Below are 27,953 nucleotides of genomic sequence, written 5' to 3'. Positions count from 1 at the left end.
ATTAATTCACCAGAGATCAGACACGACCAGCTGCCTGCAAAATCTCATTTCCTTGTTCTTCCTTTTTTATCTGTAATTTTGCTGAGCAGAGGCAGCAGCCATGAGGGACCTGAGCTCTGACCTGAGTGGTTTGCAGCACCAGAAAAGCTCGAGGTTCACCTGAACAATACACAGGCAATAATGATTTTTGTTGTGAAACTGGACTCTTGTTTTGAGCCAATCCAATTAAAAATGCCACTTTTCCTTCCCTTGGAGCAGACAGCACAGCCTGTATTGACACAGCTGCAAAGCACAGCCCATGTCCTCTCCTTCTCCAGCACATCTTTTATTTAATGCCATCAGCTCTGTGATTTGGGGTGAATACACTTGATATTGGCCCTTCCACACTCTGGACGCCTCCTCAGCTGGGGATGTGGGGAGAGCTGCAGGGGTTGCTCTGATCCAGAGCAGGAAATGAGAACCAGGGCCTGAGGGTGGTGTCACAAGCCTTGCTTGGTGTTTGCCAAATATTTGGAGATGTGGAGTTATGGGAAAGGAGGGAGAGGAAGGGCTGTGTTGATGCTGCACCTATGGGAAGGCCAGGAGCTGCTGTTATCTGCAAAGAACCCCCACAGATGGAAGCAGAGCCCTGGAGCTCTGGAGGGGACCACCCTGTCCCTTCTGTTGGTCTCTCTGCCCTTACAGGTGGGTGGTCCTCATCCTGTTGTCCACCTACAATGCTTCCAAAATTCAGACTTTTATATCCCAGCTGAGCTGAGATTACAGAGCAGCTTCCGTGGAGGTGGATGCTCCTGGGACACTGGCACAGCTAAAAGCCACAGCACAGCAAAACCCTCCCCAATGGGGGCTGGAGGATCCTGTTTTGGTTCTGTTCTGCCAATAAAAGAGCTGAGGGAGGAGGGCTGAAGAGCCATTTGTAGAGTCTCTCTAGGGTTTTGAGCTATAAAGGGATCACTGGATGACCTAGTCCAAGTCCACATCTATCATGGGTTGCTAAATAGCACCTCAGGAACAGGAGCCAAAACGTCTGGTCCAGAAAGGTCCTCGGTCTTGATTGAAAGGCGTGAGGAGACTGAGGATTTGCCACTTCCTTGCTGGCTTCTCTCACCGGTTACTCACCCTCTCTCTCTTACAACACGCCTCCAGCTTCTAAATTTAAAGATTTTCTGGCTTGACCTTCCAGACATTACTCCTTGTTGTTCCTTCTTTGGGGCATAACACACCCAGCGAGTGCCCAGGAAAATGCTCTCAAAGTGCAAACACCTCTGCAATTTTCTAAGTGAGCCGTGTAGACTCGAGCTTCACCTGAGCAAAACAAGTCCTTGAGCCCTCTGAACAACTCTGGTCTATTTTCATGCACATTCAAAACACAATTCTCATAATTGTAAGGAAAAAAAATAAGATATGATGGCCTTGCAGCCCAAATCACCCCTCAGTAAACCCGGGTTTGGGATCATCTGCATGTTTGATGAGGTTTTGCTTCATACAGAACTGAAAATGGGTGGGAATTATCAAGTATTTAGAGGGTTGACATTGAAATCTCATTTCCCTGGTCTACAAGAGCAGGATAAAGTATTTTCAACACCCTTTGGACAGATAACCTGGTGGGGACTGGCTGCTGTGGTGCAAGGAGAGACTGGGTACCTGTTTTACAGGAACACAGGGAAGGGATGTGATGGATGCACAGCTTGCAGGGAGCTGGGGCCAGCTGGAAAGACAGAGGGGAAGGAAAGGGGATGGAAAAGCTGGAGAGCTCTGGGAATGCAGAATTTTGGGTACCATTGCTGGCAGAATGATGACCTCTGCTCCCAGGCACAGGTTGAAGCACAGCTTCCTCCCATCTTGGGTTATCAGCACAGCTCATCTCCACCCCACCTCAATTCTCAGGCACTGTGGTTTTTCTCCACTTGCCTCATTTTCCCTTCATCAGAAAGAGTTTCTCCTCTCAATTAGCAGCCCAACAATCTCCCCAATGGCCCATAAAATAATTAAAACAAGCCCCAAACAGGAACAACCTTTAACCCTGCCGTCCTGCTCCCCCATTGCTCAGATTAACACATCAACTCTGCATCATTAATCTCCAAACTGTGCCGTTCAAGGAGCAATTTGTGTTCAATCAGCAACGGAGCAGGTATTAAACATTCCTTAGGCACGCAGGACACGAGTTACTCATTACAGAGGGAAATGTGTTGAAACATTAAGCAGAAAGCAGGGACCATGAAACATCCCTTTCCAGGTTTTCTGAGAAGCTGACCACAATTCCATACCTTTAGTAGCAAATGTGCCTCTCCTGGTTTTAAGTGGATAATGTCACTGTTTTGTGGGACATCAGGCTGACACAAGATGTGTCAAGGAAATTGGTGCTGCCAAGGAAATAAGGTGCTGCCAATCCTCTTTTTGGGATGGAGGGATCAGTGATTGGGCCTGGGAGCAGGGAAGCTCTTGGGGAACATTCCCTTACAATATTCCCTTACCTGATCAAGTAGCAACAGAAGAGCAAGCTGAGGATGAAGACGAAGATGGCTGTGCCGAAAACCACGATGTATATGTTGAGAGGAAGGTTCTGGAACCCGATGTTCGGCATCCTGAAACTGTAATGCTGGAAGTCTGAGCTCATGGGTAGGCTGTGGAGACAGGGAGAAAGCACAGGGATGTGTCATTCCTTAGGGATGCACTTTGCAGACCACTGGTCCCCTGAATGGATGTGGAGGGGGCTGGAGATCACTTCTCACTCATCCCCCTCCTCCTCCTTGCCCAAAACCAAGTTCCCATCCTGGTATCCCTGAAAACAAAGCAAGGCTGGATCAGCTGGGGCTGGGATTTTCCTTCTCCCACTGTGAGCTTCTCCTCCAGCTCTTTTCCTTTCACACATCATCCTTCCAAGTTAACCACTGGATGAGATGGAGGGTGGGAATTGCATCCAAGCAGCCCCAGCTGCAGCCAGCATCCCTCAAACCCTGCAATAACTTGGTAAAAATACTGAAAGCAGCCAGGAAGCCTTGGAGCAAGTTTGCCTTCCCTTCCCCTCCAGTGGTTTCCAAGACTGACTCCTCATTCCATAGAAATCCTGCACCAAAATCATCAAAGATGAAAAGGAAGAGGACAAGGACATTCCCAGGACACACAGTAGTGCCGCTGAGAGAAATTATGGGGACTCTGTAAAGGAGGCTTTGTTTTCCCATCTGAGATGCAGGTTTGGTGGTTTAAGAGCACCTCTGTTGGTTTCAGCTTTGCTCCTCAGCACAGCCCCAGGCTCCTTCCCCCCAGGAAAGCCCCGAGGCACCAGCGAGAGGCAGCCAAGAGGAAGAGGCAGCAATTTTGGCTGTCATGTCCCACGTCTGGGACCCGTGACCAAAACCTCCCTCCCCTTGGAGAGCCCCAATTAAACCCCGAGCAGCTGTCTGGGATAAGGATTTCAGCAAATCCTGTCCCCCAGGATTTTAATTGCTCTTATTTATTATCTCTTATCTTCCTATCATTCTCTGAATCATTTGCCCTCAGATGATCACAACCGTTGCTGGCCAGGCACAAAGTTCCCCTGCCCCCAGCTTAGAAAAGGAAGTTAAAAATACACCTTGTTTTCCCTTCTACCCACGGGAGAGCAACGTGTGATGAAGTTTTACAAGCAAGGAAAGTACCTGCAGTCTGAGCCCTGTTTCCCAAATAAAACCACCAAGGGATAACAAAACCCTCCCCTGGAGCAGGGAGTTTTCCACGGTGCAGTAATTGCACAGCTCCTCATTTTGCACGGGGTGGGAAGGCGGTGGGGACACCGCAGGATCTGAACCCACACCCGCCGGGGAGCGATGCTCCAAAATCCAAGTGTCCCCTGAGAGTCCCTTCAAGCAGCATCCTCACTCCCAAATCTCCTTTCCCCCCTTTTTTCGCCAAACCCCGTGAGCTTTCCCCTGACTTCCCACGGGGAGCAGACTCACCTCTCATCCCGGCTGCCTCACCGGGACTGTCCCCTTGCTGAAGGCAACATCCCTGCCAGCCCCAAGCACCCGCCCGGGAGCCTCCCTGCTCCGGCTGCTTTCAGTTTCCTCCCTCGCTGGAAGTTTCGAGTCGATTTCTGGTAAAGCCTGGATTTGATTAAAGCCTCCAGAGAGCAACACCACGCATGTTCAGAACCTCTCCTGGCCAACGTGGAAACGCTCCGAGAGCTCGGCGAGCCGGCACATCCCCCTGCCAGCGCTGGTGGGGATGGGATTTTATAGCCCAGCAACCACCCAGGAGGCAGCTCACGCTCCTCCACCGACGCCTGTTCCGCTCAGCTGAGCTGGTTTGCTTTGCAAATCGATTTTAAAAAGCCCAATCCAGCCCCCAAACCTTTGTTCCCAGCTCTGGCGGAGTTAATGCGCAGCTCGGGGCGGCGGGGCTGGGTTTGGGTTTCAGTGCTGGGGGTCAGAGGGATTTGGGACGGGTCAGGGGCTCCCCTCGGTCACACTTGGGGCATGAGGGTGTTTCAGCTGGAGGACACTGCCCCACCTCGCCCTCAGGGTGACAATCACTGCCTTTGGCCAAGGCTGGCTGCCTCCAGCTCCTCAGCCACCCCAGAGAAATGTCCTCAGTCTGGGAAAGCTCCAGGTGAATTTTTGCAAAGAAGGAGAAACAACTCTTGCAACTCTTGGCAACAAAACCAAGCAGCACTGGACTGTAGCTTTTCTTCCCTTTACAACTCTTCTAACTTGTCATGCTCTTCTCAGCAATCCTACTAAGAGATTCTGTGGCTATGGAACATCCAAGGCTGCTTTTGGGACAGCAAATTCCCAGAAAAATTCCTCAATGCTCGTGTGCACCTGAGCTGTGCTGCTCTTGCAGCAGTCCCCACATCCATGAGCACAGCTAGGAACCATCACAGCCCTCAGCAAATGGACAATCAGCAGAAACAGAGCTCAGACCAACCCCCCAGCACCCCACTATCCTCTCCAATGGAACCATTTCCCTAATATTTTGCCCCAAAAGAACGTCATGAACGCAGCCATGTCCTACCTGCCAGCCATGTCGTGGGGGCTCAGCCTCCTGGAGACAATCCTTCTGTCCCCTGTGGTGCAAGTCCAGGGAATCCCACACCAGATTCATCCAACCCCGGTGTGAAACAACCTTCTCCACATTGGAGCTGCCCTGGTCCTCCCTCCCTCCCTCCTGCTGCAACAGCTGAGAAACGTTACAGCAAAAAACACCAAGGTTAAAGGGGGAAAATCAGTTAGTCTGCCCAGGATCCAGGAAACTGTTAACTTTAAAAGACTCCAGTGAAATCTGATGATTTCAAGCAGCCAAGCTTTGGGGTTGGTTTTTTTGGTTTTTTTTTTTTAAGGGGAGTTGGGGGGGAGGGAACTGTATTTTAAGCTGCTTCAGATTTGCAAGGGCGCAGCCAAAAGAAATAAAAAAGGAGCCATAAAGAAGGATGAAAAGTTTCTGGTGCAGAACAAAAGCCTCCCTGTTGCTCTCTCCATGGTCAAGGCATCTCAGAGCAGAGAAATGATGCTTGTGGGGCATCCACGGCCCCCAGCAGGTCCCTGAAACCCCTGGGATGGGGGACATAGGCTGCACACAGAAAAGGGGGCACTGGCACAGGTTGTCCAGAGAAGCTGTAGCTGCCCCTGGATCCCTGGAAGTGTTCAAGACCAGCTTGGATGGAGCCTGAAGCAACCTGGGACAGTGGAAGTTGTCCCTGCTCATAGCAGGGGGTGGAATGAGATGAGCTTTAAGGTCTCTTCCAACCCAAATCACTCCATGATTCTGTAATTCCACGATTCTGTGAAAAATAGCAGGGAACAATGGTTCCTTGTCCTGAGATGCAGAGAGCCACAAATGGCAGAAGAACCTGAGCTCCTTCCTTACACCCTCCAATGACTCAGCAACGTGGGGCCAACAAGCACATCCACATTTCTCCAAGGAGGACAAACCCCAGCTTTAATTAAAAGCCAAAGTGCTGGTTAATGGCCCATCGAGCAGCCAAGGAAGGGAGTGTCACAGGTCAGCGAGCTCCAGCGTGGCAGGGCTTTGATTACAGTTGGGCTGTGAAAGGTAAACCTCCCCAAGCCACGTCCCAAATGAATCCCCATCAGAGCCACAGCAAGCCCTTAATAGGTGGGGCCAACCTTGTACACAGAATGCTCCTCAGGAGATCTCTCAGGGATTAATAAAGCATGCAATTGTCTGCTCACAGCTAGAGAAACTGAGGCAGGGAGGAGGAGGGAAGCGAGGCAGAGCTGTGGTCCATGAAGCCAGGGGGTGACACCAGGGATGCCACTTTAAGTAATGCCATGGGCTGAAAGCTGCAGATTTTTGCTTCCCTGCTGCTTTGCCACATGGATTGGAACTGTGTGCTCCTTCCTGGGGTTTTACTTATTAAAAGGAGCTGCTTGTCCTTTTTTAAAAAAAAAAAAAAAAAAAATTATTATTATTTATTTATAACATTAGTGCATAAAGGGGCCATGCATGTACTGTGCATCCTCACACCTAAATACAGCCCCATGCAGGGTGGAGCGGTGGCTTCTGCCTCTGCTGTTGTAAATAAACTCCTGTTTTTAGAGGGATTTACTTTATGTTTTCAAGACAAAAACAACTTTCTCCACGGGGGTTCAAAGCAAACTCAGCCTCAATCTCCTCAGCCATTAACTGGATGGAGCTGGTGGTTTGGGCATCCCACCGGCCAGGCTGGCAAAGCCAACTCATCTCCAGGAGCTTCAAACACCCAGCAGAGCCAGACACAGGCAGGCCTGAAATCACGAATCTCAGGGAAAAGGGAATGCTAAGCCGTGGCCAAACTCCAAGCTGGAATATTTTATCGATGGGAAAGGTTTCAAGCGGGCGTGAACGGCGTCTCGAGTTTCAAAGGCGTTTCGCAACGTGTTTCAGACAGGTTTAACCAAAAGCGTTATTAACTGGTTGAAAGTTAAACTGGGAGCAGCTGACAAGACCTTTCTGAAACAGCCCAAGTTGTGATGCAAAGCAGGGTATTCTTCCATGGAATGGTTCTACAAGAGGAAGGTTATTTAATGGCTATGACTAACGGGATAATATTTAAAAGAAAAAGATTCTTCCAGGTGTTAAGAAGCGGCAGCCAGAGACGCCCTCGTTTAACTTGCAGGCAAAAAATCCCCCTCGTGGACCCCAAAAGCAAAGCAAAGCCCTGACCTCAAGCAGCTGGAAGGAATTTCCTTCAGCTCTGTCTCTGGAGCTGGTCCAGAGCCAGGATCTGCAGCGTGGTGATGGGAAAATCACAGGCAGCTGCAGAGCCAGCCCCAAACCAGCATCGCCGTCACCCTAGAGATGCCATACAGCTGCATCATGGAGCAGGGGGAAAACTCAGTGCTGCTCCAGCCAGGAGGGATGGCCTTTGCTGTCCAAAACCAAGGAACATCAGGATTGGGCATGGGGGGAGAACAAAACCTCTTGGCATGATGCAATTTCAAAGAGCTACGACGCTACCACGGGGATGCCACATCCAGTGCCAGCTCTGAGCAGCCAACCTGGCCCAGATCCTTCACAAACCTGGCAGGGAATGGAGGAGCGTGAGGGATGGTGCAAAGCTTGGCAGGATTATTGATTAGGGAAGAGGGAACATCCCAACAGGTCCCTCACACCACAGGCAGAGTTGTACCAGCATCCAGCAAAGCCTGGCTGGGGTGATGCAGCACCATCACAGCAACAGAAAGAACTTCTGGGTGTCAAACAGTACAAAAACCACATTTGTTTCACCCATTTTGGCTGCCTGCAGGTTTGGGGGTGCTGGTGGGTTTTTGTTGTGTGCCTGGACATCCAAGGAACCAAACTGACCTCCAAGAACAAAAGGCTTTGGACCTTTGATCCCTCCTCCCTGAAAGCGGATCCGATGTTTTTTTTGAACTGGAATCAGGAAATTTCCTGGCTGTGTTCCCCAGCAGGCTGACACCAAACACAAAACCTTAACCCTCTCCACTGCCTCTGGGCAGGGGACACAGAAAGTGACGTGACAACACGACAAAGCAATTGGAAAAAAAAAATAGGAAAGTCTAAGGAAAGCAACATCCGGCAGCACGACTGTACTGCTGCAATTTCCAGCAAGTCCTTCTGATTCCAGGCAGTTGAAGAAACAATTAATCCCAGAACTTTAAAACTGAAGAGAACCTTTAAGTGGGAAAATGTTTTTGCTACCACTGGCAGAGAAATGTGCAGAAATGGGTCAGCTGCAGCTCCCATCACCCACTGTAAAGTCAAGTTCTTTCTCCTGGCGCCGTTGGAAAAGCAAACCAGAGGTTTGCTCAGGGCTGATTTTGCAAGTTCCAGGAAAACAGGCGAAAATAAATAGAAAAAAAATAATAAAATCAATAGGACAATTTAATACAGTCTGGAGGAGGGGGGAGCAGAGTTTGGAAGAGAGCCCTGCCTGAGCTCCCATCAGGGATGAGAACTGGGAATCACTTCCCAGGAGGGTTTGAAGCAGAGCTGGCAGAGCCTCTCTGAGAAAGGCTCACACCAGCTGCCCAAGGACAGCTCCATTCACTGCTCAGAGATGAAATAACACTTGAGGAATTTTTCCCCTTTGGCCTTGGGGATTTGTAATTATTTTTCCCCCCTTTTCCTGGCATGCAGTTCCAACGTCAGGAGCCAGTGAGCTCACTCTTCCTCCCCAAAGTGTGGTGGGAAAGGATGTGCTGCTGCCTCCTCCTGCCCCCAGCCCTCTTTGTACTCCCGAGGTGAAAAGAGGAGGCAGGAGCCATCACTTCCCTTTATGGGCTGATGGTGGTGGGACAAACATTATTAAATTTGGGTGTATTTTAGCCCAAAAAGAGCAATAAGAGCACAGGCAAGTGGGAATAATCTCCCATCTTCATTTGTGGTAGGTTTTCCTTGTTCACAGTGCTCCCCAATGAACAGGTTCCTTGGGGAACATAAATTGGAAACTCCATGAGAAACACTCAGCCTACACAGCTGAAGGGTCAGAGCAAAGAAATTGATCTTAAACACTCCAGGGAATTTGAAAAATTCCTGGGTGATGACACAGAGCTGTGGGAAGCAATGGGGACTCCCAAAATATCACAATTGGAAGAAAAAAAATAAAAAAATCCCATTTTGATCAAGTTGTCTTCAGGCTGAACCAAAACCAATCACTTTCCATGGAGCCAAAGAGCAACTTGCCCTCTGCACTCTAATACTGAGAAGCAGATGGATTAAACAACTTCCTAAAACCCTTTTTCCCCCCTTTCCTAAGCTCCTTTAATGAAGGAAAAAAAAATAATGATCACTGCAACACACAGGAATCAATAATCCTACAAAACCCTGCTGGAGATGAGCACCCTGAACCAGTGATGGGATCACAGCTGCCAGCAGCCATCCTATAAAGGCAGTTGGAGGAGCCAAGCACAATTTGGGAACAGGAAGGCAGAATGATCTAGTTGACACTAAATAAGGTTGCTAGGTTATGGATTTTTGTGAGGGGGGGCATAATCTGAAAGGGGATCCAGATGGCTGTAAAGCCTTGTGGTGGAAAAGCAGCATGAGGCCAGAGAGGGAAGAATTCCTCTTTATGCTGCTGCTGTCTGCTCCTGGATCCTGGCTTTCAGTCCTCAGGAATGCACTCTGTGGACCCTTTAATTTGCACCATTTATATTTGAGGTAAAAATTAAGAAGGGGTAGCTGGATGGAGAAGAGTGAAAAAGCTCATGACTGGATACTGGGGAAAAACAGTCCCTAAACAAATCCCATGGAGCAGCCATTCCCCCAGGCCCCCTTTGATCCAGCCAGGTTTGGATTTTACAGTCCTGACAGCCTGAAAAAGGCTTCAGGGAAACCCAGACAATCCCAAACCCCAGCCTGCTGGGAATTCACACCAATGCCACGTCACTGCTGTTTCCAATTTTTCCTAATACTTCCAAAAAATGAGCTGCACAAACAGTCCACCCTTTCCTGGTTTTGACCCAAGTACTGGGATTTAGGGGAGCATTTTTTTTTTTATCATTCCTTCTCCCTTGCTAACAGAGACTGGAATGGTTTTGCAACGCTTCAGAGAGTCCAGCAAAAAAACCTCCTGGGAATCATATGGAAACAAGACAAAAACTGCTTCATTTCTATGGGACTGGCACAAAAAAGGTGGCTGCAAGGATGGAAAACCCCTCAAAATTTAGTTGGGAATGGAAAATGGAACTTTTCCACAGCCAGACTTGCACAACTGAGGTGCTTGAAGAGAAACATCCACCAACCAACAAATGCATCTCCTCCTCTGTCACAGTCCCAGCACCAAGGGTGATGCCATGGGATATCAACCTTCTTCCATATTCTCCAGGAACTGTGGCCTGACCTTAGTGGGGTGCAGAAAATGAAGGGACCTTAGTGAAGCACTGGCACAGTGGATTCCCTATCCCTGGAAACGTTCAAGGCCACGTTGGAGCAACCCTGTCTAGTGGAAGGTGTTCCTGCTCATGGCAGGGTGTGGAATGAGGTGGCCTTGAAGGGCCATCCCAATCTAAACCATTCCATGATTCTGTGATTCTAAAATCCAGGTGGAGCCATACCCCAGGAGTCTGTAACCAGGAGGTGATGGACAACCAGGTGTAAATTTTCAACACCACCTGCCCACACCTCTCCTTTGCCTAGGGATGCTGCTTCTTACAGGGGTTCCTCAAAAACTGAGCCCTAAATAAGCAAAACCTCAATTTACAGCTGTGCTGCCGATGCACAACTTGTTTTCAAAATAAAAAAAAAAGCAAACCAAAGCAAACACCTTTTGTGAGTTACTTAAAATTTACATTTTTCTCCCAACTGACTGAATGACTGAACAAAACCTGCTAAATATTTTCTGAGAGCTTCGAGGCTACAAAGTTAAAAACCACCAGTGGGAATTTCGTGTAACAGTTTACTGTCAGATCTCCACGAATTCCCCGGGTGCTGAATCGCCTACTAGAAGGGAAAATATATGAGTGGCACTAAGGAGGTGGCTTAGCAACGAGCAGGCTGGCAGCTTCAAGTGGCTTTTTAAAGGTCAAGAGAGAACACGGTGCCTGGAGCCCTCACGTTCCATTTTTTTACTACAATTTAATGATATTTCTGGCCAGCCCGGTTATTAAATCGCCGCCTCGCACCAGCCAGCCACACATGTGTTAAACCCAGGCTTTAAATGAAGACTTTCCCCTCCTAAATATCCCCTTTCAACCCATTCTCACCTTCGGCGAAGTGAAAAGCTTTGTCGGGATGAAACACAAGGAGAGGTCCCACCACGGAGGGGATTTTTGGGAGGTGCTGCTGAGCAGCATCATTGAAATTCAGCGGGAGAAGCCGGTTTTCCTCGGCTCTGCGGGGGCTGCCATGTTAAATCACATTTGGATTCACAGTACAAGGCTGCTAAAATACCACCACGGCGCCTATTGGCACATTTCAATGAAAACGCCGTGGCCTCATTAGTAGAGTGGAAATTATGAGCTTGTCTTTGTATATATTTAAAAGCTTGCCTCTGAAACTCTACTGGGTCGGGGCCAGGAATTCCTGGCTCTGAGCTCCTACCACTCTGCAGTTCGGGATCGCTTTGCTCACACAGGTCAAGCGACCACGCAGCCATCGACCCGGGAGAAAAGGCATTTAAAAAGTGCCCTGAGGGGAGAGGCAACAGGGTTTGAACTAAACCCTCCTCCCTGTCAGCTCCCTGCGAGCTGCTTAGGCAGCAAGTCCTAATGAAAGTGCAGGCTGTAATTAAGAGGATGCAGGAATGTGGGTGTGTGGAGTTTCATCCTGCTCCCAACAGTTGGGGTGAGAGCATCCTGTCAGCCCAGAAGCACCATTCCCCTCTGGGGATGGACCACAAAAGCCCAAATCCTTTAAAATGAGGGGCAAACTCGTGAAATAACACGGATCTGGTCCTCTCAAGATGGGAATTTGCAGGTCTCTGTGAAGGAGAACTTTAGGCTCAGCTCCCTACTTACCTGCACGGGCGCCGCAACGCAGCCAAGCCACGCAAACCCAACGTATCTGCTTGAACAGCTACCGTGCTTTGGTACCAGGGATGCTGGAAGAAAAGAGAAAAACACCCTAAAAATTGCACAAAAATCCAGAGGGAGCAAGGCAGAGGATGAAGACGTGGTTTTTAAATGCTTGGATTCTAGGAGGCTCCCAGAAATTGCTTCGGCTCTTGGTAACAGCACAGAGATCCCCTTTTAAAACACGGCGGTGACGTTGAGCGGCATCGAAAGAACGGGGGGGAGGCTTGGCTAATCCTCACAATTTTATAAGCATCTGAGACACTAATCCCTTGATCTCATTGAAAGGGATTAGAATTACTCCCTTGCCAGGAAATTTAAGAAGTTTTCTACCAGATGTAAACAAAAGCACAGAGCAGCCCGCAGAGATGGCTGCCACACAGCGAGTCCTCACAGAGAAATCTGCATCTGGGCTGGTTTTGGGGTGGAAAAGGGGGATTTCCAGCCCAGTGCTGCACAGGGTTGTCTGGAATGATGTGGGTATCCAAGGCAAGCCTGATCAGTCCATCCACAATAGGCTCAAGACAGGATCCCATCGTGGGCAAGCAACCTGCCAGGGCTTCACAGCTCATCTTTGGGCTCCAACTCTTATGGAAATGGATGCTTCAGCTAAAAAAAAAATAAAAAAATCCATCCCAACCACCTGACTTGTTCTGCATTTGCCTAGGAAAACATCATTTCAATAATAAGAAAAAAATATCTGAGCAACAAAACTCAAGTTGTGCCCAGCTACACAGCAGCCTTCATCCACACAGCTCTGTGGTAATGACCTCTGGGTTGATAAGGAAAATATAACATGGAACCCTCATGGAAACAGACTGGGATCTGCTGCTACCCTCACAATGAGTGAATCATAATACTGAAGAATAAATTATTTCATTTAGAAGATGAGGCAGGCAATGTGCAATCTGGGGTTTGATATCAATTTGCTACTAGGTTGGATGTGCCAGCTCAGAACATCAAAAGCTGAGATAAATCAAACCTAGAGGAAACAGAAAGGATTCAGGGGATCCTTTGGAGAGGAAATACAACTTTTGTTAGAAAACAGAAGTTTTCTAAGAAAGAAACGAAACTTTTGTCAGTGCTTACTTCTTTCCTCTTTTAAATTCCATCCAAAAAAGAAACCTAAAGGGACTCAAGTTCCAACCTCAGTATAAACAAGACCACAATTTCATCAGCTTGTCTTAGAACCCCTCCTTTTGGAGGTGCCTGAAAGGATGGCAGCAGAATTCCTCTTCTCCAGCCCATTTTTCTGCAGGACCATATCATTTTTAGTTTTTAGGCACAAATACCCAGCATCCCCACTGCAGTCCCATCTCCCAAGTCCCTGCACACTCTTGCTGCCAGCTTTGGCATCAAAGGCTGGAATAAACCACCTGATGTCAGGCTTGTCTGCAGCTCCATCCCTCTGCCCTGGCTGCAACACATCCCAGGTCTTTCCCATCACCTCCTTGACCTGCTCCTCCTGCTGCATCACTGGCAGCTGCATGGGGAAGATGCTCCAGGAGGAGGAGGACACAAGGAGGAAGCTCCAAGAATGGTCAGAAGCACAGGACAGCTCAGCATCCCTCAGGCAAAGCCACAGTTGAGAAAATGATCCATTTTTCCTGCTTTTACTCCCAAAGTGCCACCCCCAAACAACACTCAGCACAATGGTGAGGCTCTTTTGGTGTGAATGCCAAGCAAGACTGGGGTGCAGGGCTCAGGTGACAGACACCCAACCCACAACAGCTCCACCAGACAGGCTCCAGCCAGCTCATCCCAATTTATTCAGCCCTCAAACCACCCAACATCACACAATCCCATCCCACTTCAGATGGCCACCACCACCACCACAGCCTCCAAAAGCCTTTTATTTTACCTCACACGCCAAGAGAGAAAAACACCGGGTCTAAGGGGTCTAATCCAACACTTCTCAACTAAAAAGCGAAAGAAAAAACCCCAACCCCGCAGCTTGGTTTGAGCAGAGCCAGGAAATTGCCTCGGGGGAAGCCCAGCCTGGCGACGGGTTTTTACAGGGAACAATAGGAAAATGGAAGTCGCTAAAGCACCGAGGAAATATTTGCCTGCTCGGGACAAAGCTCTGCGAGGAGAGAAGTTGAACTCGATCCCTACAATCCGAGAGCCCCGGTCAGCGGGAGGCACGATCCACTCCATCCACTCGGGTGGATTTGTTGTAGTTGAAGTTGTTGGGTGGGAACTGACCCCTCCAACCCAGTTCTGATGGGTAATTTGGCTTCACCCACTTTCTTACCTGCCGGGCTGCTCCTCCTGGATTACAAGGACCAATGGGAGAGCTGAAATGCCCTTGTTTAATGCCTGGGAAGCCGCACGGTCACGGAGCTCTTGTGTTTTCCCCAAAATACTCCCATAAACCGAGAAGCTGGGAAACTCACTCCTTCTGCACAGGCTGGGAGAGGCTGGAATCAGGAGGGCAGCTCCCTCCTGCTCAGCACTTTCAGTTTCTCTCTCCAAGCACTCTCCTGGCACAACTTCCTCTAAAGCGCTTTGCGAGTGAAAAGCTGCATTAGTGGTGGGATTAAATCCTCTGAGGGGATAATAAAATCACAGAATCATGGAATCGTTTAGGTTGGAAAAGCCCTCTAAGGATAACCCAGCACTGCCAAGGCCTTCACTAACCCACGTCCCCAAGTGCCACATCCTCATGGCTTTTAAATCCCTCCAGGAATGGTGACTTCAGCCCCTGCCACGGAAAAAGTGGTGTCAAAGGCCTTGCCAAAGTCCAGAGAGACACACCCACGGCCCCTCCTTCACCTGCCAAAACAGGTCACCTTGTCACAGCAGGAGATCAGGTTGGTCAGGCAGGACCTGCATGTCACAAACTGCCACTGGCTGCTCCAGATCCTCTGATTGCCCTGTTGGTGCTGCTCAGGGTGATCTGCTCCTGTCACCTGACTGACAGCTCTGTAGTTCCCAATATCCTCCTTCCTGCCCTTCTTGTAGCTGTGTGTGCCACATCTGCTCACTTCCAGTCAGCTGGGACCTCCCAGTTAGCCAGGGCTGCTGGGAAATCATGGAAAGTTACCCCCATCCATTGCAGCAATCCATTTGTTTGAGTCATCCCACATGACTCTCTGCTGGCAACCATGTCACAGCTTTCCTGATGCACAGTGGCTTCCAGATGCTTCTCCTGTTGGTGACCACGCTGTGGGTGCTGCTGCAGGTGCACTTCAGTTGGGTTATCAATCCCACCACCTTTTTGGAGAAGTCCCAGTTCCCAGACCATTCTTAGGGGCTTTTCATGGTTTCCAACACATCAATAAGCCCTGTGGCTGTCACATGGATCTCCATCCCCTGCCTCCATGCAGACAGCACACTGAAGGACATGCTGTCCCCCAATATTGGGATGGGCCTCCAGGATTATGCCATGCAAAGATCCTTTTCCCCCTGGGAGCCAGGAGAATCCAAGTTCTTCAGCAGTCTTGGTGTCCTGCAAACCCACCCAAAAACGAAACTAAAGCCAAAATAAGCCTGGAGAAGTCATTCCTTCTTGCTCCTCACACTCACAGTCCTGAAGATGAAGCAAAAAAAGCAGGATATCCCTGCCGAGGCTTCCCAGCACCCTGCCCTCGCTGCTCCTCCTGTTTCTCAACATCTCTGCTTTTTCCACAGCCTGATCCAGCTGCAGCTCCAGCACTGGAGCAACATGAGACCTCACAGCCTTCAGGTACACTGAGCCAGCTGCTTCCAGCTGATGTGGTCCATGAGCTCCTGCTGCCCATCCATTCATTGGCATTAGGGCCAGGCTTGTCTCCTCTCACCAGCCCTTCAGCACTGCAAGTGTTCGTGAGCAGGACACCTCCACATGTGGCTGGAACCCTTTAGATCTGTTTTTTGTTCTTTGATGGAATTTAAACATGCCAGACAAGTAGAAAAACGACACATTCCCTGTGTTACTGTTCCAGAGGGAACAGCATCCAAAAATGACACAGCTCCATCTCCAGCAGGGACCTCTGCATCCCAGGATGGAGGAACAGGCCCTGCTCCAGCCCACTGTCAACGTCAGGGCTTTCCCATCCCTCAGGTCAGGGAGCAAATCACCACTGCCCACAGCTGCAGCAAAACCACGTGGGTTTGGATCCTCTCCTGAAGCGTGTTTTCCATGGGATCCCTGGCATTTCTCCTTTTCCATGGGATCCCTGGCATTCCTCAACACAGTGAGCCGCACCTGCTGGGCTCAGGCGATGACTGGGCTCACTCTGGGCTCTCTCGCAGTTAAGCCGGGCTCAGGCGATGACTGGGCTCACTCTGGGCTCATTCACAGTTAAGCCAGGCTCAGGCGATGGCTGGGCTCACTCTGGGCTCACTCGCAGTTAAGCTGGGCTCAGGCGATGACTGGGCTCACTCCAAGCTCTCTCGCAGTTAAGCCGGGCTCAGGCGATAACTGGGCTCATTCACAGTTAAGCCGGGCTCAGGCGATGACTGGGCTCACTCACAGTTAAGCCAGGCTCAGGTAATAACTGGGCTCACTCTGGGCTCATTCACAGTTAAGCCGGGCTCAGGCGATGACTGGGCTCACTCACAGTTAAGCCGGGCTCAGGCGATGACTGGGCTCACTCTGGGCTCATTCACAGTTAAGCCGGGCTCAGGCGATGACTGGGCTCATTCACAGTTAAACCAGGCTCAGGTAATGACTGGGCTCACTCTGGGCTCATTCACAGGTAAGCCGGGCTCAGGCTCAGGCTCAGACTGGGCTCACTCGCAGTTAAGCCCGGTATCACATCATCACTGATGCCGCTTTAGAGCCCTGTCAGCGACTCGGGGTGGGGACACGGGAACACCAGGACGGCCGCTCCCAATCTGAGTCTGAGCAGTTCCAGGGCAACAGTGACAGGGGAGGGAATGGCTGTGACGGCCGATCTTATCTTGTGTCAACAACACTCAGCTTTAAGGGGAATGATTGCAGGAACAAAAACAAACAAACCCAGCTCGGGCACACCAACCGCTGCTGAGACCGGGGGAGCTTCCACCCCAAAAAACACCCTCCAGGCTTCCACACCAACGGTCCAAATTGGTCCAAATTGGCTGAGGAGCAGCAGAAGGATCTGCACCTCCTGCCAGGGCCCCAAGGACGGGCTTGTTTGGGTTTACTGTGCAGCAGGAGCCTGGCAAGGTGGGGGAGGACCACGGCTCAGCGCTGTCATCCCAAGGCAGAAGGCTCCAGGTGCAGGTGGTGGGAACAGGAAACGAGCACCAGCTGTGCCTCTCTCCACCTTTTCCACATCCAAATGTTGTTTTATGGCTGTGAGGGAATCACTCACAACACATCTTCTGCCACACAGCCTGAGTGGAGGTGACAGCAGGTCACTGGCAGGGGTGACCCAAGGGGGAACACCTGGAGAGATGGTCCAGAAGCACAAAAGCCCTGCTTGCAAAGCCAGGAGTCCTCCTGTCATCCCACACATCATTTAGCCCAGGAAGCAGCTGGAAGTTGGCTCTTCTTGGGTACAACCTCCAGGCTTGGTTCAGATCCATAGTCCTGAGCAGCTCTGCTGCTTCCTCACCAGGGAATCCTCCTCCTCCTCGTCCACACCATCACCTGCCTCTCCCCCAGGACAGGGCCAGATCACTCTGCAGCCAAGAACAGTGGCAACAAGCAGCAGCCATCACCTTATTTCCCATGTGGCACACAGTGTTCCTCATCTGAAGGTCCAACAGATCCCACACCATTCAGGGCACGCTGACCCCAAAGGTGTCCTTCATGGCTGGTCCATCACAGTTATCTCCAATCACACCTGGAGGTGACTGGATCTGAGCCTGGGATGCACAAGCAGCAAGCTCCAGCAGAGCTGACTCACCTCCACATCTTGTTCTCCCCAAATCTGAGACAGCCTTTGACCAAACAGCAATGCCAGCAACACAAGAAGCAGACCTGGAGTGTCCCAGCCTTGGTGAACGGGGACAAAATCAGCAAACCTGAGCTGAGCAGTGGTGGAACAGAGGTTGTGGGAGGTTGTGGATGGGATTTCCTCCAGCAGCAGGGCTGGGAGATGTGGGAAATCACCACCACACCCACCTCCAGCAGCTCCACCACCCGCTCAGGATCAGGACCACCATCTGCCAGCACAGCCCTGTGACCTGGTAACAGGATCACATTGGTGCTCCTGTCTGCTTCTAGCAGAAAGGGCTGGAAGCATTTATTTTCCCTTTTTTTTAATATGTTTTAAATACCTCAATTAGTGCATGTTGGGTTCCTTCCACATTGCCCCCAAGCAGTTCTTCTGTCAGGGGCTCTATCCTTCCACTGCTGATTATTAGTGGGGCACGGGGTTGTTATTTTTTTCCAGGCCAGGGGCCAAATTTGTATTTAATTTTTGCTCCAGATGGCACAGCACTCCAGATGCATCAGCTGGAGCATTGAACCTGTATGAATAAAGTAATAGAGCAAACAACATGATTTACTCAGGGGCTGTTTGACACGCTTAAGGTGCTTTGTGTACATCTGTTGTGTAAAAAAAAAAAATAGCATTCAAATGAATTCAGATGATGGTTTCACTGTTAAACCCCAACACCTGAGGGAAATGAAACAGCAGTAGGAATCTAAAAAATAATGATGATGATGATAATAGAACTTATATTTTGCTAATGTAAAGTCAAGGATTTATTAAAAAAAAAAGGCTGATTTCAGCCATCACTGCTGAGTATGGGCCTGGGTTTTGTTCACCTTCCTCTGCTCCCAAAGCTGCTGCTGGCAGCAGGTCTTGAAAACCAGGGCCAGAGTTCTCCCAGGAGAAGGGCTGGTGATCCCAGATTTCAGCGTGGTGCTGAGAGCTTATGGCTCTGCTCACCCGAGGAGATGCAAGGAGGACACCAGAGGACAACCACGAGATGTTCCAGTTATGCTTCTGGCAAATGCACCCCGTTCCCAGAAAGCTGCTGCATCCCTCTGGCACAGCCTGCAGCCAGGATGTGCTCCCTGCAAACTAAAGCACCCAAAATAACTCAGAATGGGAAAAAAAAAAAAAAAAAGAAAAAAAAAAAGACAGACATTGAGCAGTCGGGTTTATCTGCCCGGGCACATGAATAGCCGCCGTGTAAAAACCAGCTGAGCCCGCAAACGCTTGGAAACAAAGGGATGGGGGGGAGGTGTCTTTTTGCTTGGCTTTGCTCGGTTCAGAGCATCCTTGGGCTGTGAGAGCCCGTCCTGGCGGCACCCGAAACAAAGGAAAGCCGGGAGCTGTAGGCAGGAGCCAGCTGGGGAAAACCGGGACGAGGAGGAGGAGGAGGAGGAGGCACCCGCATCGCCCTCCCCGGCAGCTGCGGAGCCGGGCTCGCGTGTTGCCGAACACGTTATCCATGGCAGGAAACTCGAGATCAAAGGCGAGGAGCGTGCCAGAGCAAGATGTCATCCAAGCCTCCTGCCAAAGGTGTGCACGGGAGGGGGGAAGCACCCCCAGACACACACGCTGGCACATCCGACGGAGCCGGCGCCGCTCGCTCGTGGGGTGACCGAGACCCACGGCGCGCTCTCCCTCCTCCGTGCACCCCGGCGAAGACAAAGCCAGGCTCTGAACTGAACAAACAAAATAAAACCAAAACCCCAAACCGCAGGAGGTGCTTTTTTTTTACCCGTGGGTTTCCAGTCCCCAGGGTCCCACGCAGGTCGCCTGCCAAAGCGGCGGGCGCAGGGAGGGCACGGACGTGGCGGCACGGCAGGAACAGCAGCGCAGTGTAACTCCAAAAAAGCAGCTTTTCCCATTTCTGGGTGCCTTTTTTTTTTTTCGGTTTTCTTTTAAAGCAGAAGAAACCCGCAGCGTCCTGTCTCGGCCCCAGGAAAGCAAGGGGACGTGTCTGATTCCAAGCCAGCGGCCACTGGGAACAGAGGTGACCTGGGGACCCCGAGCCGAGCGTGGGGTGGGACCCCCAGGAGCTCCCCCACATCAGGGGGTTCAGGCAGGATAGGGACATGTCCCCTGTCCCTTTGTGCCCCCCACAGCATCCCTCCGGGGTGATGCAGCCCCAGTCCATGGCTCCAGCCGCGGGGCTGTCCCCTCTGCCCCCACAAGCTGGACCTTATGGCAGCCCTGTAATGCTGCCAGACGCCCCAAGACCTCCTGAGGGTGCCCCCTTTGGGGTCTGCAGGGACGTGGGTGCTGCTCCATTGCCCTGTGGAGGTCCCTGTCCCAGAGGGGACTGGAGCAGAGAGAAAGGGACAAAGAGGGACCCTGTCCCCCATGCGAGCTGCTGAGGAGGGGGTGCCCCTGCCCCACAGGGGGGGAGGATGGAGGGGGAGCCCTGTCCTATAGAACAAGGCACAGGGAGAGGGTCCTGCCCCACAGAGGGCTGGAAAACAGACCCTGCCCCACAGAACAAGGCACAGGGAGAGGGGATGGAACAGACCCGTCCCTACAGAATAAGGCGCAGGGAGAGGGTGCAGCCCAAAGAGGGGATGGAGGAAGGACCCTTCCCTGCAGAACAAGGCATAGGGAGAGGTCCTACCGCACAGAAGGGCTGCAAGAGGGTCCCTTCCCTACAGAACAAGGCACTCAGGGAGGGTCCTGCCCAAAGCGCAGCTGCAGGACGGACCCTGCCCCACAGAGCGCTGCACAGGGAGGGAGCCCAGGCACACAGGGGGGATGCAGAGCGGTCCCTTCCCCACAGAACACGGCACAGCGAGGGGTCCCACCCCACACGGGGGTCCCCAGAGGGGGTCCCCTGCCCTCATGCGGGCGCTCGGGGGGGTTGCGGTCCTCCGGCCCCCCAGGGGGCTCCCGCCCCCCGCACTCACCCGCCGCCGCCGCGCCGTCCCGCCGGGGCTCGCGCCGCCCGCACCGCCCGGCCCGGGCAGGACCCGGATGGAGCCGCCCCGCCCCGCCCGGAGCCGGGCACGGCCTCGCCGCGAGCACCGCGCATGCGCCGACCGGGGACGGGGCGGGGCCAGCGGGGACGGGGCGGGGCCAGGGGACATGAGGGGACAGCGCGGTGGGGAGGCGGGGGGACAGAGGTGACACGGGGACAGGATGGGACAAGGAAAGCAGGTGTCAAGGAATGACGGGAAAGGGATGATGGGATAGGGGAAGGTGACAGAGGTGATGGGGCGTGACGTGGGTGATGGGAGTGACAGCGAAAGGAGGTGGCGGGCGGTGACCCGGGGAGGGGGTGGGACAGACAGAGGTGACGGAGGGTCGAGAGGGGGCAGGGAGTGACTGTAGGGGCATAAGGAGACATTGCAGTGACACTGGGCAGAGGAGACGGGGATGGTGTAGTGAGGCCTTAAAGTGACAGGGTGGCAGGGGTGACACTGGGGACAGGGTGGCACTGGGGAAAAGGGACGGTGGAGTGGAGACAGGAGATGACTTTGGGGACATGAAGTGGCAGTGGGGACAGGACGGGGTGGCAGTGAGTAGAGATGGGGCCAGGGCCTGGCAGGAGGGACAGGGTGAAGGCAGATGACAGGGGCTGGTGGCAGTGGGGACAGGGTGGCAGGAGGGGTGACCCAGAGGGGACAGGAGGTGTCCATGAAAAGGGACAAGGCTGGGGACAGCTGGAGGGGTGGTGTGCGGGTGGGCACTGTCCCGCTCTGCTCATCGCTGCCCACACCCCTCCAGCTGTCCCCAGCCCTGTCCCTTTGCATGGACACGACATCACTTGTGAGGGAAATGACATCAGCTGGGATGTCACCCAGAGCCAGCGTCACTCGCTGCTCCGAGGATGTCCCAGACGTGCAAGGGAAGCTGATCCTCTTTGTCCCCTTCCTTCCCTCTCCAGGCTGTGAGGAGGGACCGGACACGGCGGTCCTGGGTGCTGTGACAGCAGGGACATTGGGATGAGCATCCCGGGTACTGTGACAGCAGGGGACACTGGGATGCACATCCCACACTTTGTGACAGCAGGGGACACTGGGATGAGGATCCCGGGTGCTGTGACAGCAGGGACACTGGGATGCACATCCCACACTCTGTGACAGCAGGGACACTGGGATGCGCCTCCGGCTGTCCCGGCGCTGCCGTGGGAGGTCTCCCGGCGCTGACCCCGGCATTCCCAGGCTCTGAGGCAGGCGGCCGAGCCGCTGGATGTTTTCCCTGCTGAAGCCTTGTTCCCACTGTGGGAATCCCCGCTCGGCACGGGAAGGATCCGCCCGGGCACGCTGGAGCTGGGAGTCCTGGCGTTGCGAAGAGCCCCGCGGGGAGCCCTGCCGGCAGCTGCCGGGGCGGGAGGGGTTTGGGAAGCAAATGCGCTCGGAAATCGAGTTCTGCCGTTCCTCCCACTCCGGAGCTGCAGCTGGAGGGGAGGGAGGCAGGGAGGGAGTGTTGCGAGCCTTGTCCTTGGCACGGAGTCATGGAATTGTTTGGGTGGGAAGGGACCTTAAAGTTCATCTTGTGCCAATCCTCCCTGCCATGGTCAGGGACAGCTTCCACTAGATCCAGTTGTTCCCAGCCTGGCCTTGGACTCTTCCGGGGATCCAAGGGCAGCCACAGCTTCTCTGGGCAACCTGTGCCAGGGCCTCCCCACCCTCACAGGGAAGAATTTCTTCCTAATATCGATCTAACCCTGCCCTCTGTCATTGTGAAACCTTCCCCTTTTTCCTGGTGAGAAAAGTGCTGGCTCTTGTCCCAGATCCCTCTCCAGCTCTCTTGGAGCCCCTTTAGGCTCTGGAAGGGGCTCTGAGCTCTCCCTGGAGCCTTCTCTTCTCCAGCTGAGCACCCCCAGCTCTCCCAGCCTGGCTCCAGCCCTGGAGCACCTCCATGGCCTCCTCTGGCCTGGCTCCAGCAGCTCCAGGTCCTTCTGATGTTTGGGATCCCATGGCTGGAGGCAGCTCTGGCAGGTGGGATCTCACCTGAGCAGGGCAGAGGAGCAAAATCCCCCCCTTCCCCTGTTGGCCATGCTGGGGGATCAGCCCAGAACTTTCTGGGCTGCCAGCACACACAGCTGGGGCATGTCCAGCCTCTTTCCCTGATTGAAAGAAAATAAAAACCACCCAAAAATGGCCGCACAGACATGGGCAAGGCAGAGTATCTGCTGTGACTCCAGTGCTGGCACAGAAATAAACTCCTGGACATTGGTTATGCCCAGGATCTACTGCCAGACACAGAGAGCAGCTCCTCCCTGCCTCAGTTTCCCTGTGGGAAGCACTGGTGCCTGCATGGGGACATATTGTATTTGTGGGGTGCCCCGATGAATGAAGGAAGGAATGATGAATCTGACTCCATGTTCTCAGAAGGCTAATTTATTATTTTATGATACTATATTATATTAAAGAATACAGAAGGCTAAGAAGATAATAATGAAAACTTGTGATTCTTTCCAGAGTCCTGACACAGCTTGGCCCTGATTGGCCAAAGAGTGAAAACAACTCCCAGCAGAATCCAATGAAACAATCACCTGTGGGTAAACAATCTCCAAACACATTCCACATGAGCACAACACAGGAGAAGCAAATGAGATAAGAATTGTTTTCCTTTTTCTCTGAGGCTTCTCAGCTTCCCAGGAGAAAAATCCTGGGCAAAGGGATTTTTTCAGAGAATGTGAACATGGCCAAGGAGGGCCCCCTCAGTGGAAGGCTGGATGGGCAGAGTCCTTCCTGCCTGCATGCTGGCAGAGGGAGGATGTGGGGTGGGGGCACCCAAATTCTGCTACCTGGGTGTGTGGGGATGCACCTGATTCCCTCCCTGGTCACAGAGGGAACCACAGTGCTCACTTTCTCCCTGCTCCACGTGTTCCTGCTACCAACACTTGCTGTACGTATGAGAAAATCCTGCTTTTCCTACTCGATGAGTGAAGGCACTCGGGGTCCAGCCCGACTGCATGCCTGGATCTTACAGAGATGGGGTGATAAGGGAGGGTGGGTGTGTCCCATGGGAAGGTGGAAGATGTCTCTCTTCTCATTCCTCTCTGACAGTGCTGGACTACGAATGCCACGGCAGATCTGTTGTCACTCCAATTCAAATGGGGTGACAAGTGCAGGGATGGCCCTGAAGTGTCCCTTGAAAGCAGGTTGGAGGATGAATGGTGGCAGCAGCCCTGTCACTGCCTCCCACAGCCTGTCAGGATCTTCTGCTCCTCTGAAAATTTGTTCTTTGACAGGAGGGTCAAGCCCTGAGATGTGCCCAGGGCAGTGGTGGAATCCCCATCCCTGGAGGGATTTAAAAGCTGTGTGGATGTGGCACTTGGGGACATGGGTCAGTGGTGGGATTGGCAGTGCTGGGGCAACAGTTGTACTTGATGACCTTAGAGGGCTTTTCTGACCTTAATGATTCCATCATTCTCTGATCTACCCCCACATCTTTTCCTTTGTGGTCAAGGGGACCTTCAGCATCACCAGCCTGGCCAAGCCCATCACAGAGGTGCTGTGGATGGTGGAGCTGGTGGGCAGAGGAAGGGTTGGGTTCCTTGGTCCCATGGCATAGCCCTGCCAGGCCCTGGACAGTCCCTCACTGGAAAAATATCCACTTCACTTTTCTCCTTTCTCCCTCTTCTGTTTTTTCCCTTCTTCATCCATCCTGCCTGCTTGCTCTCCCCATTCCTTGCCTCCCCTTCTCGCCTCCTTTCACTTCAGGTCTCTGGGGTGGCAGTGCCAGCTGATCCAAGATCCCTGTCCCCTCTCAGCCAAGGACACTCTCTGTTAACAGCTGGGCTGGATGATCATAGGGTGCTTTCCCGACCTTAATGATTTTATGATTCTATAAATATCATAGAATTTATGATTCTATAAATATCATAGAATTTATGATTCTATAAATAAAGAATTTATGGTTCTATAAATATCACCGTGTGCCCATCCCATCTGTGCCCCTGACTGGGCTGTGGGGAGCCTCCCTCTGTCCCTCCCTGCTCTGGTGCCATTTCTCAGAGGGCACTGCCAGCTCTGTGCCCTGCTCAGGGTGCAGCCCTGCTTTCTCACACCTCTTCTCCACCCCTTCCACGCTGCTCCTACCCCTGGCCAGCCCAATGCAGAGCAGGGTGGAGCAGCACACACTCTTCCTCTTCCTCATAACAGCAATTACCCGGGAGCTTTGATTCATTAATGACTTTGTGAGTCAGGCAGTGACACTGCTTTGGCAGGGCTTGCCCGGGGCTGACCCCACTCCCACCTCCCTCCTCACCTTTGCATCCACCTGGGGATCAAGCCCTGCTGAGCCAGTGGAGCAGGTGTAGCTCCTGGGTGGCAACCAAAACCCTGCAGCTCTTCCTCTTCATCAAGCTCCAAGGGGCTTGGCTGCAGCACAGGATCCTGCCAGCCCCGATAGGAAAGGGGAATTCAGGGAGTCACCGATTGCATCCAAGCTGGGAAGTAAATTGGGGTGGAGCCTGCTTGCAGGTGCTTGGAGATGAAATAGCACAACCTGTATCCGTGTGGGTCCATCCTCTTCCTCCTGTTCCTGCCCCAAAAACGGGCCAGGGGAAAATTACAAACCTGGACATCGCCAGGCAATGCTGAAAGCTTCATTTAGGGAGACTCAGAGCCACAGGTTGGGACTGATCCTGCTGGGAATGTCCCTGGCGGTTTGGGCTGTTTGGCACAGCACTGTCAGGATGGAGATGAGGATTTTCCTACCACTGAGGTCAGGAAAACTTTTCAAGTGCCTTCTTCTGGAGCAGGGAGCATTTGCTGGAGGATGCAGGTGGTTCCTGAGAGGCGAGGAAGCAGTCGGGAATTCCCGTCAGGCAGCCAGACCTTCCCTCCCCCCTTAACACCACTCTGGGCTCTGCCTGCACCCTCCTGCTCTGGGAAAAAGACCCTCATGGAGGCTGAGTGCCCTTGTCCTGGCAGGAGCCAGCCCTGGCACAAGGATGGGCTTGCAGGGAAGAGCAGAGTGGCACATGGAAAAGTGGGCTCAGGTGGGAGCAGCCCCAGCCATGGGAAGATTGCAGAGAGTAGAGGAGGGCAGGTTTGCTCTCACCCTCAGTGATGCATGGAGTGTGGAGGAATGATAAAGGAGAGGTGTCTTAAAATGCCTGTTAGTGGTAGATGAGGATGTTTCCTAATGGGAAGTCAAACCAGTTTGTTAGAGGCACCGTGTCCATCGGCTGTGACTGAGAATGGGATGTCCCACTGCATCCATGCTGCCAAACCCATGTCCCTGGTGGGGATGGTGCATTAGAATGTCACTTGGAGTGTCATTAGAATGTCACTTCAGGGACCAAACTAGAGCCAAGAGCTGAGGGAGGGTAACCAGGTTCCCCCTCATCCCTTAGGAGTGCACCAACACCTTGTCCCACCCGTCAGAGACATGGGCAGGTGTAGCCATGATATTTTCTGGAAAATCCTTTCCTTAGGATGTTTTCTCCTGAGAAGCTGAGAGGCCTCAGGAACAAAATGTAAACAATGGTTATCTGCTGCTGTGGAATGCAACAGGTGGATCTGTGATTGGTCTCATGTGGTTGTTTCTAATTAATGACCAATCACAGCCCAGCTCTCTTGGACTGTCTCAGTCAGTCACAAGCCTTTGTTTCCATTCTTTTTCTATTCTTAATTAGCCTTCTGATGAAATCCTTTCTTCTATTCTTTTAGTATATTTTTAATATAATATACATAATGAAATAATAAATCAAGCCTTCTGAAACATGGAGTCAGATCCTCGGCTCTTCCCTCATCCTAAGACCCCTGTGAACACCACCACAGGCAGGGTCCTCGTGTCCAACAAAATCCACCAGAAATGGACAATATGGACAAGGCATGTGCATGCACAGTGGCATGGGAGCTCTTCCTGGCTCAGAGACACAGGCAGGGTCCTTGTGTCCAAGAGAATCCACCAGAAATGGACAATATGGACAAGGAATGTGCATGCACAATGGCATGGGAGCTCCTCCTGGCTCAGAACCATGGCCCCACTCTGCTGGTATCCATCCCCTGGCTGGGACTGGGGGGAGCAGCTCCTCAGGAATGTGAGGCCAGGGCCAAGCCAGGGAATGCTTTCCACATTAGATTCTCTCAGTTTCCGGCAATTTGCTGCTTCAGGATTTCCTAAGCCAGAGGTTGGATCCGTATCTTTCTGCTTTGCAGCACTTGCTGGGCTTGTGGAGAGGGGATGATCCCATGTGTGGTGTTTCCTTGGGAAAAGAAGAGTTCAAAAGGATGAGCAGGCATGGGAAGAGGCACTTTTGGGGCAGCTGTGGTGCAGCCCAGGGTTGATTCATGCTTTAAATATAATAAATGATGTGGATAGAGCGATGTAAACCCCCCCTGCTCCTCCTCCTCCTCTCTGCTGGGTGTAACGTGGAGGGCTGAGCAGGATTCAGCCCTGGGGCCAGAGGGTTTCCACATGAGGCTGCAATACAAAACATCTGGAGAACATCAGCCAGAAAGAGACAGGAATGCTCCAAGCTGGGAAAGGGTCCAAGCTGTCCCTTGCAGGCTCAGACAGTCACACACACACACACACTGCCACTGTCTCATCCCAGAGCTCTGCCAGCCCTTGGGCTGGGTTTGTGTTAGGAACATCCTGCCCAGGAGCACTTGGAGTGTGCAGGTGGGATCTATCCCAGGCACATTTCTGGGGTGTGCAGGAGCTGGGGCTGACAGCTCCAGTGATCTGCCACTGGCATCCTCCCAAAACTCAGCAGTTTCAGGGATTTTATTCCCCTCTGTGTTGGGAATACAAGGCAATTCCCACTTCACCAGGAGCAGCCACTTCCCTCTAACACATGGATTTAGTTGTAGGGTGCAGTGATGGAGAGAAAATTTGGGTTTGAGGGTAATTTTTTTTCTTTATTTTTTTTCCCCAGAAATAGGGTCTAGGAAACAAAACAGGAGGAGGGGAGCAAGAGAGTCCAGACCAACTTTATTGAACAGTGTCCCTTCCTCAGACTTGTTCCACGGATTGCTTCTGTTTGGGACTACACTTGATAAACCAGGATTGATTTAAGATTAGGCTGGGAAAAGCCTTGCAGGAGCATCCACAGGGCTCCTGGATAAGGCCAGAGACAACTTTTAATTGGGGAAAATTTCCCAGGAGGTGAAAATTGGATGGTCTTTAAGGTCCCTTCCATGCCAAACCATGCCATGATTCCCTGAATTTGTAATTTGGGAGGATTGAG

General features: G+C 52.1%; 1 protein-coding gene across 4 annotated transcripts in view; it reads right to left on the bottom strand.

Moving 5' to 3' along the window:
* Positions 1–20,762, bottom strand: part of RNF24 (ring finger protein 24) — a 30,415-nt gene extending 9,653 nt beyond the window's left edge. Inside the window, exons 1-3 of one of the 4 annotated variants that reach the window (XM_066548782.1) lie at positions 20,704–20,762; positions 11,901–11,983; positions 2,475–2,624 (exon numbers count right to left, since the gene is read on the bottom strand). In XM_066548782.1, coding sequence (XP_066404879.1) covers positions 2,475–2,617 — 143 coding nt within the window. In that variant the 5' untranslated portion in view covers positions 2,618–2,624; positions 11,901–11,983; positions 20,704–20,762. Of the gene's footprint in view, positions 1–2,474; positions 2,625–3,935; positions 4,802–11,900; positions 11,984–14,208; positions 14,373–20,703 lie in introns of those variants that run through there. The other 3 variants (XM_066548779.1, XM_066548781.1, XM_066548780.1) reach the window with 3 other exon arrangements.
* Between the last annotated feature and the right edge of the window lie 7,191 nt (positions 20,763–27,953).

Source organism: Molothrus aeneus, chromosome 4 (assembly GCF_037042795.1).
Source record: "Molothrus aeneus isolate 106 chromosome 4, BPBGC_Maene_1.0, whole genome shotgun sequence".
In the NCBI taxonomy this organism is placed as follows: domain Eukaryota; kingdom Metazoa; phylum Chordata; class Aves; order Passeriformes; family Icteridae; genus Molothrus; species Molothrus aeneus.
Note: the sequence above shows the minus strand (reverse complement) of the source record. Positions and strands in the feature narration are given on the sequence as shown.